At 43.5% G+C, this 13411-nt stretch overlaps 1 protein-coding gene across 2 annotated transcripts in view; it reads left to right on the forward strand.

Moving 5' to 3' along the window:
- Positions 1–12778, forward strand: part of LOC311102790 (melanoma receptor tyrosine-protein kinase-like) — a 56114-nt gene extending 43336 nt beyond the window's left edge. For both annotated transcript variants that reach the window (XM_084144203.1, XM_084144204.1), the window contains 16 exons: positions 532–734; positions 1250–1382; positions 1490–1580; positions 1804–1961; positions 2126–2164; positions 2593–2737; positions 4823–4945; positions 6782–6880; positions 7266–7451; positions 8432–8587; positions 8852–8927; positions 9065–9211; positions 9367–9464; positions 9791–9952; positions 10505–10601; positions 10756–12778. In XM_084144203.1, the coding sequence (XP_084000329.1) occupies positions 532–734; positions 1250–1382; positions 1490–1580; positions 1804–1961; positions 2126–2164; positions 2593–2737; positions 4823–4945; positions 6782–6880; positions 7266–7451; positions 8432–8587; positions 8852–8927; positions 9065–9211; positions 9367–9464; positions 9791–9952; positions 10505–10601; positions 10756–11186 (2344 nt within the window). In that variant the 3' untranslated portion in view covers positions 11187–12778. The remainder of the gene's footprint in view (positions 1–531; positions 735–1249; positions 1383–1489; positions 1581–1803; positions 1962–2125; positions 2165–2592; positions 2738–4822; positions 4946–6781; positions 6881–7265; positions 7452–8431; positions 8588–8851; positions 8928–9064; positions 9212–9366; positions 9465–9790; positions 9953–10504; positions 10602–10755) is intronic.
- Positions 12779–13411: the final 633 nt, after the last annotated feature.

Below are 13411 nucleotides of genomic sequence, written 5' to 3' on the forward strand. Positions count from 1 at the left end.
GTCTAGAGTTTTTTCCCTCTGGTTGCACATTTAACATGCTGGTAGAAATTAGGTCGAACAGATTTAAGTTTCCCTGCAATAAAGGCCCCGGCCACTAGGAGCGCTGCCTCTGGATGAGCGTTTTCTTGTTTACTTATGACCTTATACAGCTCATTGAGTGCAATCTTAGTGCCAGCATCGGTTTGCGGTGGTAAATAGACAGCTACGAAAAATCTTGGTAAATAGTGTGGTCATTAATCAATCCTACACTGAGGTGATGTTCAATATGTCTGCTTCAGAAGATGCTGCATGACACCTCTGCTATTGTCACAACTATGAAACTTGGTTTTTGAAATAATTGTTTCTATGGGGTTCGGTTCATGATTGATAGCAAAAACTCAGAAGCCTAGAAGATAAAACGTGAGCTGGCTTGAGAGGTTCCCTGCTGTATGATATTTCAGCAACTTCACATTGTTCAATTATATGTTTGGGCTAGCTAGAGTAGCACTAAGCTAACCTAGTAAACTAACATGACCTTTTCTCTTCCCGTAGTGGTCAGGTGAGTTTCGCTGCCCTCAACATGGCCCATCTGAAGTATCTAGGCCTCCGGTCTCTGCGAGAGATCAGCGATGGCAACGTTGTGGTGAAGGACAACTCCCAGCTCTGCTACACCAACGGAGACCACTGGAAGGGCCTGTTCAGATTGGACAAACAGTCCTCAAGGGTCGGCAACAACGCCGACATCAGCACCTGTGGTAAGCAAGGACAATGATCAAGTATGAACTCTGATCAACGCCTTTATACAAACTGCTTTTCTAGAAAAATGGTTACAATGGCCAAATGCTAACATTCATCCCAGTTAGTGTCTGTGATAGTCAAAACAGCCCTATTCCCATTGGCCACTGGTACTTGTAGTTAGCTTAGTTACTTAACATTGCCATGATTGGATACAAGCAATGAGGCAGTGACTCCACCTCCACCCTCTGATAGGTTAGATCGATTTTTAGCGCTATTGCTTACACCTATCCTACAAAGGAGGCTTCTGAGGGGAGGACAGCTCATAATAATGGCTGGAACGGAGCGAATGGAATTTGATACCTTTCCACTTATTCCGCTCCAGCCATTACCACGAGCCCGTCCTCCCCAATTAAGGTGCCACCAACTTCCTGTGCTATCCTATCCTTTCACATCTACCCTAGCCTTGGGGGTAGGGTCTAGGGGGGGGTTGTTTCTGGATGGGGCCTATAGTTTTCCTCTCTCTTCCCTACAGCCAAGCTAAACAGTACCTGTGATGAGATGTGCACTGACGAGGGCTGCTGGGGGCCCGGCACCACCATGTGTTTTACCTGCCTGTATTACACCCGTAGGGGCCACTGTGTAGGGGTCTGTCACCTACTGGAGGGGTGAGCTAACCCAATGGCACAAACTATTGATACTTCTCATATGTCAAATATATCTACTGTAGGCTTGTGCTGTGTTCATGTTTTAACAGTTTTCCTTGCCTTTTTAGGGTGCCACGAGAGTATGTACTGAATAACAGGTGTCTAGAATGTGACCAAGAATGTATGGTGAAGAATGGAACCCGAAGCTGCTTTGGACCAGTACGCTACTTTCACTTCAAATCCATCTCAATTTTTTCATAAAAAATTATTTGGACATTCTCGCGTGATATTGAGTTACATAACAAATTCAGAGAATTAGATGAATTCTGTGTGACTTGGGAAATATAGCGAAGTCAGTGGTTTTACTCAAGACAAGTGATTTTTTCAGTGATGATCAGCAATTCTATGAACCTCTGACCCTCCCCTCTCTCGCACTCTAAAGGGCCCTGACAAGTGTTTGGCGTGCGCCCACGTCAAAGATGGCCCCCACTGTGTCTATCGGTGCCCACACGGCGTTCTCGGGGACGGGGATAGGCACATCTGGAAATACGCTGACAAGAAGAGAGAATGTCAGCTCTGTCATGAGAACTGCACCCAGGGGTAAGGCATAGGCTACCCATCTATTTCTAACTCTGTTTGTTATAAAGCCAATGTCAGCTTATTTTGATTGAATGCCTATTGATAGACCATGATGATCATTTACCATGGTCAGGACCGTGTGAAGTAGTCTCCTGAACATAGTATTCCCTCCTTCCTGTCTGCAGATGCTCTGGACCTGGACTGAGTGGCTGCAGCACCAGAGGGTGAGCGAGGATCATATAGAGAACTATGGTGATCTGATCTTTCAAATAAAGCAACATGAAACCAGCCTGGTTCCAGATCTGTTTGTGCTGTTTAACATGACAATGACTATAGTAGTTAGCAAGACAGCACAAATAGATCTGGGATCATGCTAACATGAAACTGTATCATGGTGAAAGTAGCATTGATCAAGTAAATGAAGAGAAAAGTCATCTTGGGTGAGTTTCCCCCAAATAATTATATAGCTTACAGTATATAACCATTTATTAGTCCGGTATAGGCAATAGATGAAAGATCAGTCAACCAATCAATCAAATGTATTTATAAAGCCCTTTTTACATTAGCAGTTGTTATAAAGTGCTTGATCTTAGATGATCTTAGTGGTATTAAGAAGCTATCAGGAAACTCACCCCCTGTGCTGCTCTCCCAGTGGTCACGTTGCGTCGGTGGTGGCGGCCAGCGTGGTGGGAGGCCTCCTGGTGTTTGTGGTCCTGGCCCTGGGTGTTTTTGTGCTGCTCCGCAGACGCCACATCGTCAGGAAGAGGACACTGCGCCGTCTGCTGCAGGAGAGAGAGGTAACAGACAAGAGACCACAGCCACAGGAAGGACGCAAACTGTATACTTGGACATGCATTAGACATGCACATATAGGCTGCGTTCACAGTCACACATGCAGCCCAATTCTGATCTCTTTCCACTCATTTGTTTTTTGACCAATCACATCAGATCTTTTTCAGAGCTGTATTTGATTGGTCAAAAGACCAATTAGTGACAAAAGGATCAGAATGGCCTCCTGTAGCTCAGTTGGTAGAGCATGGCGCTTGCAACGGCAGGGTTGTGGGTTCTATTCCCACGGGGGGCCAGTATGAAAAAGAAAATGTATGCACTCACTAACTGTAAGTCGCTCTGGATAAGAGCGTCTGCTAAATGACAAAAATTTAAAAAATGTAATTGGGCTGCCTGTGTCGCCATACCCTAGCTCAAGACCAAAAATGTAAAAGTAGGCTACAAAAAATACTAAAATAATTCCAATCCTGATTAAAATGCAACAGCGTATTGGCTAGCTGGCTTTAGGACCATGCGGAGCATTGCTCAGAGAGCTTTGCCGTTTAGGCAGTTCGCCGATTGCTTTGAATTTGATGTCGGCATTTGAGCTCGGCCTTGTAAGCCTCGCAGCCAGCTGTTTTATGCACCAGTCACTTTCACATTGATGTCGGCATAGGCAGTGCGTTCAATAGGCTAGGGGAAGATAAGCTTCCCCTAAAGTAAATTGAATTTGCCAAAATTAGCTATATAATTACTCGTGCCTATACAGAAATAAATAAAATCATTCAAAATACTACACCAGAGATTATGATTTAGCTGTGGATTGTTTTAAAAGTGCGCAGTTTGTTCAGCGCACGCGGAACATAGCCTACCAAATAGCTGATTGTTGAGTTGCAGAGGTTAGTGAAAAGCAATTAAATAGGCCTATCGCAATATTTCAAAATAAAATCATAGGAAAAACATAGTTTAGAAAACAAATGGCTATTGCTGAAAAGACAAAGGAAAAGACTGATCTGTCTCTAGTTATCAACATTCTCAACTCGCAATTGAGCAAACAGCAGCCTATCTTATTGTCACCAGCAGAGAGCATCGACCATATCCCCAGTGAGTGCACCCATATTCACTGTCTTTGTCATTGGATCAGTACCACTGGAATTTTTTTGGGGGGGACAATCATTTCCTCCACCAGGCTAGATGGATGTCATATTGTACAATTTGTGTCTCCCTTTTTTGTAGGCCTAGATTAGATGGTTGCATTCAAGACAAGGTCGTTTTTACTGATCTGTTTGTCAGTGTCAGCAGAGGCAGCTATTAAAAAATATGTTGCTTATGTCTCCAGTCATATAAAGTGTAGAATTGCATGAAATGTGTTTATGAAAGGTCAAATTCTTCCCGTGCAAAGAAAGGAGAAGAAACATCTCTGATTAGGCCTACTCTGTCACTACGCGCGCTCAGGCATGCATTGTTCGGAACTGTCTGTTTTGCTAACAGTGATTGAGTTATATTATTAGCCTAAATTATGACTATGCAATCTACTCATCACATTAGGAATAGTAGCCTATCTTACATTAGTCTACAAATGCGATGATAGATGCATGCAATCCTTTATTATAAAGGTGCAATTTTATGGTGACTAAATAGCTTCCCCAAACTTGAAACTCGCGTGCTGCATATGGATGTCGGCATTTGAATGTGGCCTTGTTGTGACTCAATAGTGTGTATTATGCATTTATTTCACGTTGCACTGCATGTGCCGTACCACAAGTAAATTTATGATAAGGTTGAGTAGTGGTTGACATTGTATATGCCGTTCCACAGATCTTTAAACCTAAAATTGAGGTAATCATTAATGGCTTGAATTATTTTTGTTTGTTTTTGCTGCTCTCAAAATAGCATTTTAGTTTTTAAATTGTGTAGAAATGCAGTAAATGAGCTTCAACTTCCCCATACCCTAGGTTTAGCTGAACTGACGCCACTGGTGTAAACACAGCCATACAAACTCAATCACAGACATGACATTCAACCACAGGGGCCAACATGTTAACAACATTTTACAGGGATGAATGACATACTGAAGGTAGATAAGACACTTTGCTTTGTTGTTGCTCCCACAGTTGGTTGAACCCCTGACCCCAAGTGGAGAGGCACCCAACCAGGCCCTGCTCCGCATTCTGAAGGAGACCGAGTTTAAGAAGATCAAAGTGTTGGGATCAGGGGCCTTTGGAACAGTCTTTAAGGTAAGCAAAGTGATCAATGCTTTTTTAATGGAGGTGGTTCAGACAGTGAATGAGTAACCTTGCATGAGACCTGAAACTTGCATTCGCTCCCTGAGCTAATGCCTAGGCTTTAGCTCAGCGGACTAACAGTCTTGTGGCAGGACACCGGGGTCTGAATCCAGTCGATCACACTCTACAGTCGTGGTCAAAAGTTTTGAGAATGACACAAATATTAATTTTCACAAAGTCTGCTGCCTCAGTTTTTATGATGGGAATTTGCATATACTCCCGAATGTTATGTAGAGTGATCAGATGAATTGCAATTAATTGCAAAGTCCATCTTTGCCATGAAAATGAACTTAATCCCAAAAAAACATTTCCACTGCATTTCAGCCCTTCCACAAAAGGACCAGCTGACATCATGTCAGTGATTCTCTCGTTAACACAGGTGAGAGTGTTGACGAGGACAAGGCTGGAGATCACTCTGTCATGCTGATTGAGTTAGAATAACAGACTGGAAGCTTTAAAAGGAAGGTGGTGCTTGAAATCATTGTTCTTCCTCTGTTAACCATGGTTACCTGCAAGGAAACATGTGCCGTCATCATTGCTTTGCACAAAAAGGGCTTCACAGGCAAGGATATTGCTGCTAGTAAGATTGCACCTAAATCAACCATTTATCGGATCATCAAGAACTTCAAGGAGAGAGGTTCAATTGTTGTGAAGAAGGCTTCAGGGCACCCAAGAAAGTCCAGCAAGCGCCAGGACCGTCTCCTAAAGTTGATTCAGCTGCGGGATCAGGGCACCACCAGTGCAGAGCTTGCTCAGGAATGGCAGGTGTGAGTTCATCTGCACGCACAGTGAGGCGAAGACCTTTGGAGGATGGCCTGGTGTCAAGAGGGGCAGCGAGGAAGCCACTTCTCTTCAGGAAAAACATCAGGGATAGACTGATATTCTGCAAACGGTACAGGGATTGGACTGTTGAGGACTGGGGTAAAGTCATTTTCTCTGATGAATCCCCTTTCCGATTGTTTGGGGCATCCGGAAAAAAGCTTGTCCGGAGAAGACAGGGTGAGCGCTACCATCAGTCCTGTGTCATGCCAACAGTAAAGCATCCTGAGACCATTCATGTGTGGGGTTGCTTCTCAGCCAAGGGAGTGGGCTCACTCACAATTTTGCCTAAGAACACAACCATGAATAAAGAATGGTACCAACACATCCTCCGAGACCAACTTCTCCCAACCATCCAAGAACAGTTTGGTGACGAACAATGTCTTTTCCAGCATGATGGAGCACCTTGCCACAAGGCAAAAGTGATAACTAAGTGGCACGGGGAACAAAACATCGACATTTTGGGTCCATGGCCAGAAAACTCCCCAGACCTTAATCCCATTGAGAACTTGTAGTCCATCCTCAAGAGGCGGGTGGACAAACAAAAACCCACAAATTCTGACAAACTCCAAGCATTGATAATGCAAGAACGGGCTGCCATCAGTCAGGATGTGGCCCAGAAGTTAATTGACAGCATGCCAGGGCGGATTGCAAAGGTCTTGAAAAAGAAGGGTCCACACTGCAAATATTGACTCTTTGCATAAACTTAATGTAATTGACAATAAAAGCCTTTGACACTTATGGAATGCTTGTAATTATACTTCAGTATACCATAGTAACATCTGACAAAAATATCTAAAAACACTGAAGCAGCAAACTTTGTGAAGACCAATACTTGTGTCATTCTCAAAACATTTGACCACGACTGTACACAAATCACTAGTGATCAAACTGATTTTTATAAAAGGTGTTCCTCGTCCATGTGTTCATTAGTTTGTAAAAGGTGACATAAACTTGTTTTCTCCCTAGGGCATGTGGATTCCTGAGGGAGAAAACGTGAAGATCCCTGTTGCCATTAAGGTGTTGAGAGAGGCCACGTCACTGAAAGCCAACAATGAGATTCTAGATGTGAGTAAACTGTTTGTATAGATGATTCTAAATGAAGCCCAGGCGTTCCAGGTTGCCTTTTTTTTTTGGGGCAGCCTGGCTGCGCTTCTCAGCATTTCTTTTACATTTTAGTCATTTAGCAGACAGACGCTCTTATCCAGAGCAATTAGGGTTAAGTGACTTGCTCAAGGGCACATTGACAGAGCCTTGTCAGCTTGGGGATTCGAACCAGCAACCTTTCAGTTACTGGCCCAACGCACTAACCGCTAGGCTACCTGCCACCCAGCAACTTTTCAGCAGATTGCCATATCCTATTCATGTGTTTTCTGAGATGTTGAATACTTCTCCAGGCATTGTGAGATCTGAAAAGATGACCTGGAACACCCTCCATGTTTTCTGTCTGCAGGAGGCCTATGTGATGGCCAGTGTGGAGCACCCCCATGTGTGTCGTCTACTAGGCATCTGCCTGACGTCCACGGTGCAGCTCATCACCCAGATCATGCCCTATGGCTGTCTGCTGGACTATGTCAAGGAGAACAAGGACAACATCGGCTCCCAGTGCCTGCTTAATTGGTGTGTGCAAATCGCCAAGGTGAGCAAACAGGAAATGACTTTGCTGTTACATTGGTGCTTTATCTTATTTTGTATATAGGTATGCCATACTCATGACTTTGTGGAAAACAGTACCTTCCATCTTATCACTAGCAAGCCTGTCAAAGAAGTACCTTTTCAGTCAATCTCGATCTGACTAATGTGACAAGCCTCAAATAGAACCATGCCAGCTGCTATCACAGCTGGATAACCAGATGTGTCTGCAATATGTAGACGAACGGCGGGTAGCGTGATTGATTATTACAAACGGGAGCAAACTGCTTTCTTCAACACTCACTCTGCTCTCCCACTATTTCAGGTGTGATTAGGAATGGGTCTTTGACGGACTGATATATTCACTTAACTTCTTTGTTACCCCTTTATAACCCCCTGAGCAGAGCTTGCTTCCCAGCCATGGTTGTGACCTTGCCTCTGGCTATTCTTAGTCTATTTGTACAGTAAGCCTGCTGAGGGCTAATTATTGAATACACAGAGGTCTCTATCTGTTCACGGCTTGTCTTGCTGTCTCAAAGAGCAACACAGTCTTATTGATTCTATGGAGATATGGCTCAAAGCAGGTAGGGGCTGTAGCTATAAAGATACTAATAAGATACAATAATGATATGTTTGATAGAAAAGGGGGAATTAAGCATCTGAAGCTGTTTAGTCCCACTCAAAGTAGCCCTCTACAGAAGGTTAAGTATTGGGAGGTTATGTTAAAGTTCCTGGTGAGAGGGACCTTGTTCGTGTCAACATTAGTACAAATACTTGCCTCTGGATAAACCCATGTCAAATTGTAGTGATAGACTCTTTTAATAATTATAAAGTGCTTTTTCTAGGTGCTTAACGTGCTTTGCATTGTAAGGGGGACCTCAACTCATCCACTACCAATTTGTATGTACAGTGTCCGTATCAGGACAGCCTCAGAGTCACAAGGAGTTGGTGTCTGACGTCCATATGTCTTTTGGATGTTGTCTGCAGGGTATGAACTACCTGGAGGAGCGTCACCTGGTGCACCGTGACCTGGCGGCCAGGAACGTTCTGGTGAAGACGCCTCACCACGTCAAGATCACCGATTTTGGACTGGCCAAGCTGCTCACCGCAAACGAGAAGGAGTACCACGCAGATGGGGGCAAGGTTAGAGCAACTGACATCACTGCCATAGTCACATTTTGTGTTTTTATACAAATACGGTTTGCACAGTCATGCAAATCCTAGAAAATGTGGGGATTTTTTCTCAAAATGTTTATGTATGAACCCTGAACACAATTAACTTCCAATAAAGATTGAATTGAATTGTTACATGATGGTCAATGGACTTAACTGTGTGAGTAAAGTGAGTGAAAATATAATTTAACTCACTCAACCATGGCTGACCAATAATCCTCCTTCCTACTGTAGGTGCCCATAAAGTGGATGGCACTGGAGTCCATCCTTCACTGGACCTATACACATCAGAGCGATGTGTGGAGTTACGGTAAGTCCAACTGGACAAACAGTACAACAAATATTTGAGGAAATAATCAAATAAACGTAATATCTGAACAACTACAGCTTCTGAAAGTGTCTACCTCTATTGAGTGCTACGGTTGATGTACCTGTAATGACATGCAGGTGTGACAGTGTGGGAGCTGATGACGTTTGGGTCCAAGCCCTACGATGGCATCCCAGCCATTGAGATCGCTGGAGTCCTAGAGAAAGGAGAGCGCCTGCCCCAGCCCCCCATCTGTACAATAGACGTCTACATGATCATGGTCAAATGTGAGTCATGTGCACCATAGATATGTAAAGAAACGGGTTACCAAGTTATTTGCATAACTGAACGCATTCAACCGAAATGTGTACACACGCGCGCAGGCTCACACACATACACGCACACACAAAATCAAGGGGTTTGATGTCTTACCTTCCTTCAGGCTGGATGATCGATGCAGACAGCAGACCACGGTTCAGGGAGCTCATCTCGGAGTTCTCCAAAATGGCCCGGGATCCATCTCGCTATCTGGTCATTCAGGTAATTAAGAATAATATACGCCCTCAGAATTAGATATTCTATTAGATAGTTGCATCAACTCTTATTTCTTTGATGGGACATTACAGGAATGGTCTCCCATCATAAAATAGATGCTTGATCTCAATGGGATTTTTGTCAATTTAGGATCAATCAAAATGAAATATTGACCCATATTGTAGCTACTATAGGCAATAAAAGGTATTGAAAACTATGATGGTATATCTACTTAATTTGTTGATGAGAGCAATTGATGTCCGAAGCATCATGTTTTAACTTAAGAAAGAATAAAACGTTGAATTTAATTTACTCTAAAATGTACATTTCAGGGGGATGATCGCATGTACCTGCCCAGTCCCACGGAACCTATGTTTTACCGTAGCCTGATCAGTACATCAGAGGACATGGAGGATGTGGTGGATGCTGAGGAGTATCTTCACCCCGATAAGGGCCTCTCCAATGGGCAGACCACCCAGCACCACAACTCTAGGGTAAACACACACACATGCACAGACATATGCACACATGCACACACACATCTTATGTTTGTACCGGAGTGCCAAGTGGTACCGGAGTGCCAAGTCTAGGTCCAAAAGACTTCTCAACAGCTTCTACCCCCAAGCCATAAGACTCCTGAACAGCAAATCATGGCTACCCAGACTATTTGCACTGCCCCCCCACCCCATCCTTTTACGCTGCTGCTACTCTGTTAATTATTTATGCATAGTCACTTTAACTCTACCCACATGTACATATTACTTCAACTACCTCAACTAGCCGGTGCCCCCGCACATTGACTCTGCACCGGTACCCCCCTGTATATATAGCCTCCCTACTGTTATTTTATTTTACTTCTGCTCTTTTTTTCTCAACACTTTTTTTGTTGTTGTTTTATTTGTACTTTTTTGTTAAAAATAAATGCACTGTTGGTTAAGGGCTGTAAGTAAGCATTTCACTGTAATGTCTGCACCTGTTGTATTTGGCGCATGTGGCCAATACAATTTGATTTGATTTGATTTGATGTGTCGATCGTCTCGCCACAGAACGGCCATCCGATGAGAGAGAACAGTGTGGTCCTTCGCTACATCACAGACCCCACCCACGGCGGTTCTCTAGAGAAAGATTTCCCAGCTCTTCCAGGTACAGTACAAACTTGATCTATGATGAGTTATTAAATTAACTTTCAACTTACAGTAAAACATATGCATTGACGGCGTAACACTTCACCAAAATGCATCATCTCTGCTCTGTAATGTAAGCCTGGGTATTTACTTGACCTTCGTCTGTATTCTAGAATACATGAACCAGAACACCAGGCTCCCTGACGTCTTCAACCCCAGCTATGAGGATCCCACCGAGCCATCCTGGGCTAGTAGGCCCTCTGGGTACGACCCGGTTGCCAAATTCTTCAACTTCCTGCCTCCCGTGCTGGAAAGGCCTGAGTACCTCAACATGGCCCGCAGTACCCTCCCTCGCTCCGTCTGCGAGCGCATGGACAACCCAGACTACCAGGAGGACTTCCTGCCTCAGGCCACGCCCACCAGTAGTCACTTCCTGCCTGCGGCAGAGAACCTGGAGTACCTCGGGTTGAGCGCTGCTGTACATGCCCCTGTACGCTACGGGTCTCCTCCCACAGAACACAGGGACAGTGAAGGACTATGGGTACTAAAGGAACTTGGATGGAGACGATGTGGGACATCAGGGAAGGGTTTGGAGGGATTATAGTAGTGTGGTTGTCCCTTTATTTCTGGCGTGAATAGGCTTTTTGCGTCGTCCTTGGACGTAAGTCAGCCAAAACCAAGATGGCGTCTGTCATGAACTGATGCTCCTGGGAAATGTGTACTCCATTTCAAATCCATTAAGCATCCACAGGCGACTTTGGGTGACTTTCCCATCAGAAGAATGAGCCAAAGCCTTGACAATATAATTATGTCACGCAAGTAATTTATTTGTACACTGTTGTTTGTTCAGTCCGGGTCGAGCGTGTGAAACAGTTGTTTTTTATTTGCTTGCCATGAAATGTGAATGTGGAGTGAACGGAGTACACACTGAGATACTGACCCCTAAGGCAGTGGTGGACACTGATGGACCTTATGCTTACATTGTATTGTGGACCCAATTTATTACAGATATTTTATCTGTTGTACACACTTGAATACCAAGACTCAAACCATTTTGGGTACCGAGAGCTACCAGTAACTGACAGGGTCAAGTCAAAGTATTTTGGAAAACGACACAAAAATGTACAGATGATCTAGATCAATGCATGCCTAACACATGACGGTAAATAATAGCTATTTATTCTAGGTTATTTGGGTCTCACTGTTTATCTTAGAAAGAAAACTGGTCTGTAAGTCTTATATCTTACTAGTATTAATAATTGAAATAGGGATTGAAAACTGGAAGAGCACAAATAGACACTATAAAGGACTTTATGGGCCCGATTCCGACCCGAGTTCTCTATGGGCCCGATTCCGAACTGAGTTAAGTGCACGTAAATGGAAAGTAGTTCCCTTTTTATGCACTTTTCTCTGTATGCGTATTCTGAATTTAAGCATGAGAATAGCGTTTTTGGTGGAGATCGAATAAATGAAGGTGTGGCGGTGTGTCGAAAGATACGCCGTATTCTGACCTTGACTTAATTCCACCACCTTTACGGCACAGACCCCTGGCGCCCCATTGTTTGGGAACCACTGCGTTAGACCTTATTCATGGTTTCCTAGCGCGTAAAGATGGTGGAATTAAGTCAAGGTCAGAATACGGTGTAAAAAAAAAAAACTACATAAATACAAATATATAGATATATTGTTTTTACTCAGTCCGGCTTCAACTTACTCTTGAAAGTTGTAATAGTAGGATGCACAAGGTGAAATTTCGAAATTGGGTAGTGCAGCATCAGTTTTCCTCTTGTCATGTCAGTCATTGCATACCTTCGAGAGCTATTTATAGCCCATATCAGCTAATGTTTTTTAGCTAGGTTTTTTTGTCTAATAAAAAGCATGAGCTGGCACACACCCAAAGAAAATTATTTAGTGTAGAGGTGCTTACTAATGGTGAATAAACTGTAAGCTATAAAAATAGAGTTTATATATAAACTCGCAGTAATGTATTAGGTAAAACACCAGGGTCACCCTGAAGAAGGTACAGTGAATAAATTACTGGGAGTTTATATATAGAGTGTGCTATTTTTATAGCCAGGTTTTTTAGCTCATAGATTTTGTTGTAATGTTTGAGTCACTCAAATATCACATGAATCCACATTAGGCATGACAAAATGTGTAGAATTGCAGGAAATAAACTTGAAACCTTCAATTTTATTTTGGCCAACAAGAGGGATGTGAACAGTTTGTCATGAACAGTGCTTGTGCCCATAGAAATAGATGTGGCGCGCACGCAGGGAGGATGCGGATGTTCCCCAATGCTGGAAGGGGGGCCTGAGTGAAAAAGTTTGGGAACCCCTGGTCTAGCGAACTTACCGGTTCCAAGTGGAAAAAGCATCTACTTTATTTTTTCAAATAGAAATAAACAGCATTCTCCATGCACTATAATTTACAACTTAATAAGAGTTATTGATGAGAGCTAGGTAAATGAGTAATCCGTTTGGATAAGGGAATTGTAAATATAAATGACACTTGTTTTAGATAAATACTCCATGACCAAAAGTATGTGGACACCTGCTCGTCGAACATCTCATTCCAAAATCATGGGTATTAATAGATTGCTGCGGGGACTTGCTTCCATTCAGCCGCAAGAACATTAGTGAGGTTGGGCACTGATGTTGGGCGAGTAGGCCTGGCTCACAGTCAGCGTTCCAATTAATCCCAAAGGTGTTAGATGGGGTTGAGGTCAGGGCTCTGTGCAGGCCAGTCAAGTTCTTCCACACTGATCTCAACAAACCATTTCTGTATGGACCTCGCTTTGTGCACAGGGGCATTGTCATGCTGAAACAG

Source organism: Coregonus lavaretus, assembly GCF_964263955.1.
Source record: "Coregonus lavaretus genome assembly, chromosome: 2".
In the NCBI taxonomy this organism is placed as follows: Eukaryota; Metazoa; Chordata; class Actinopteri; order Salmoniformes; family Salmonidae; genus Coregonus; species Coregonus lavaretus.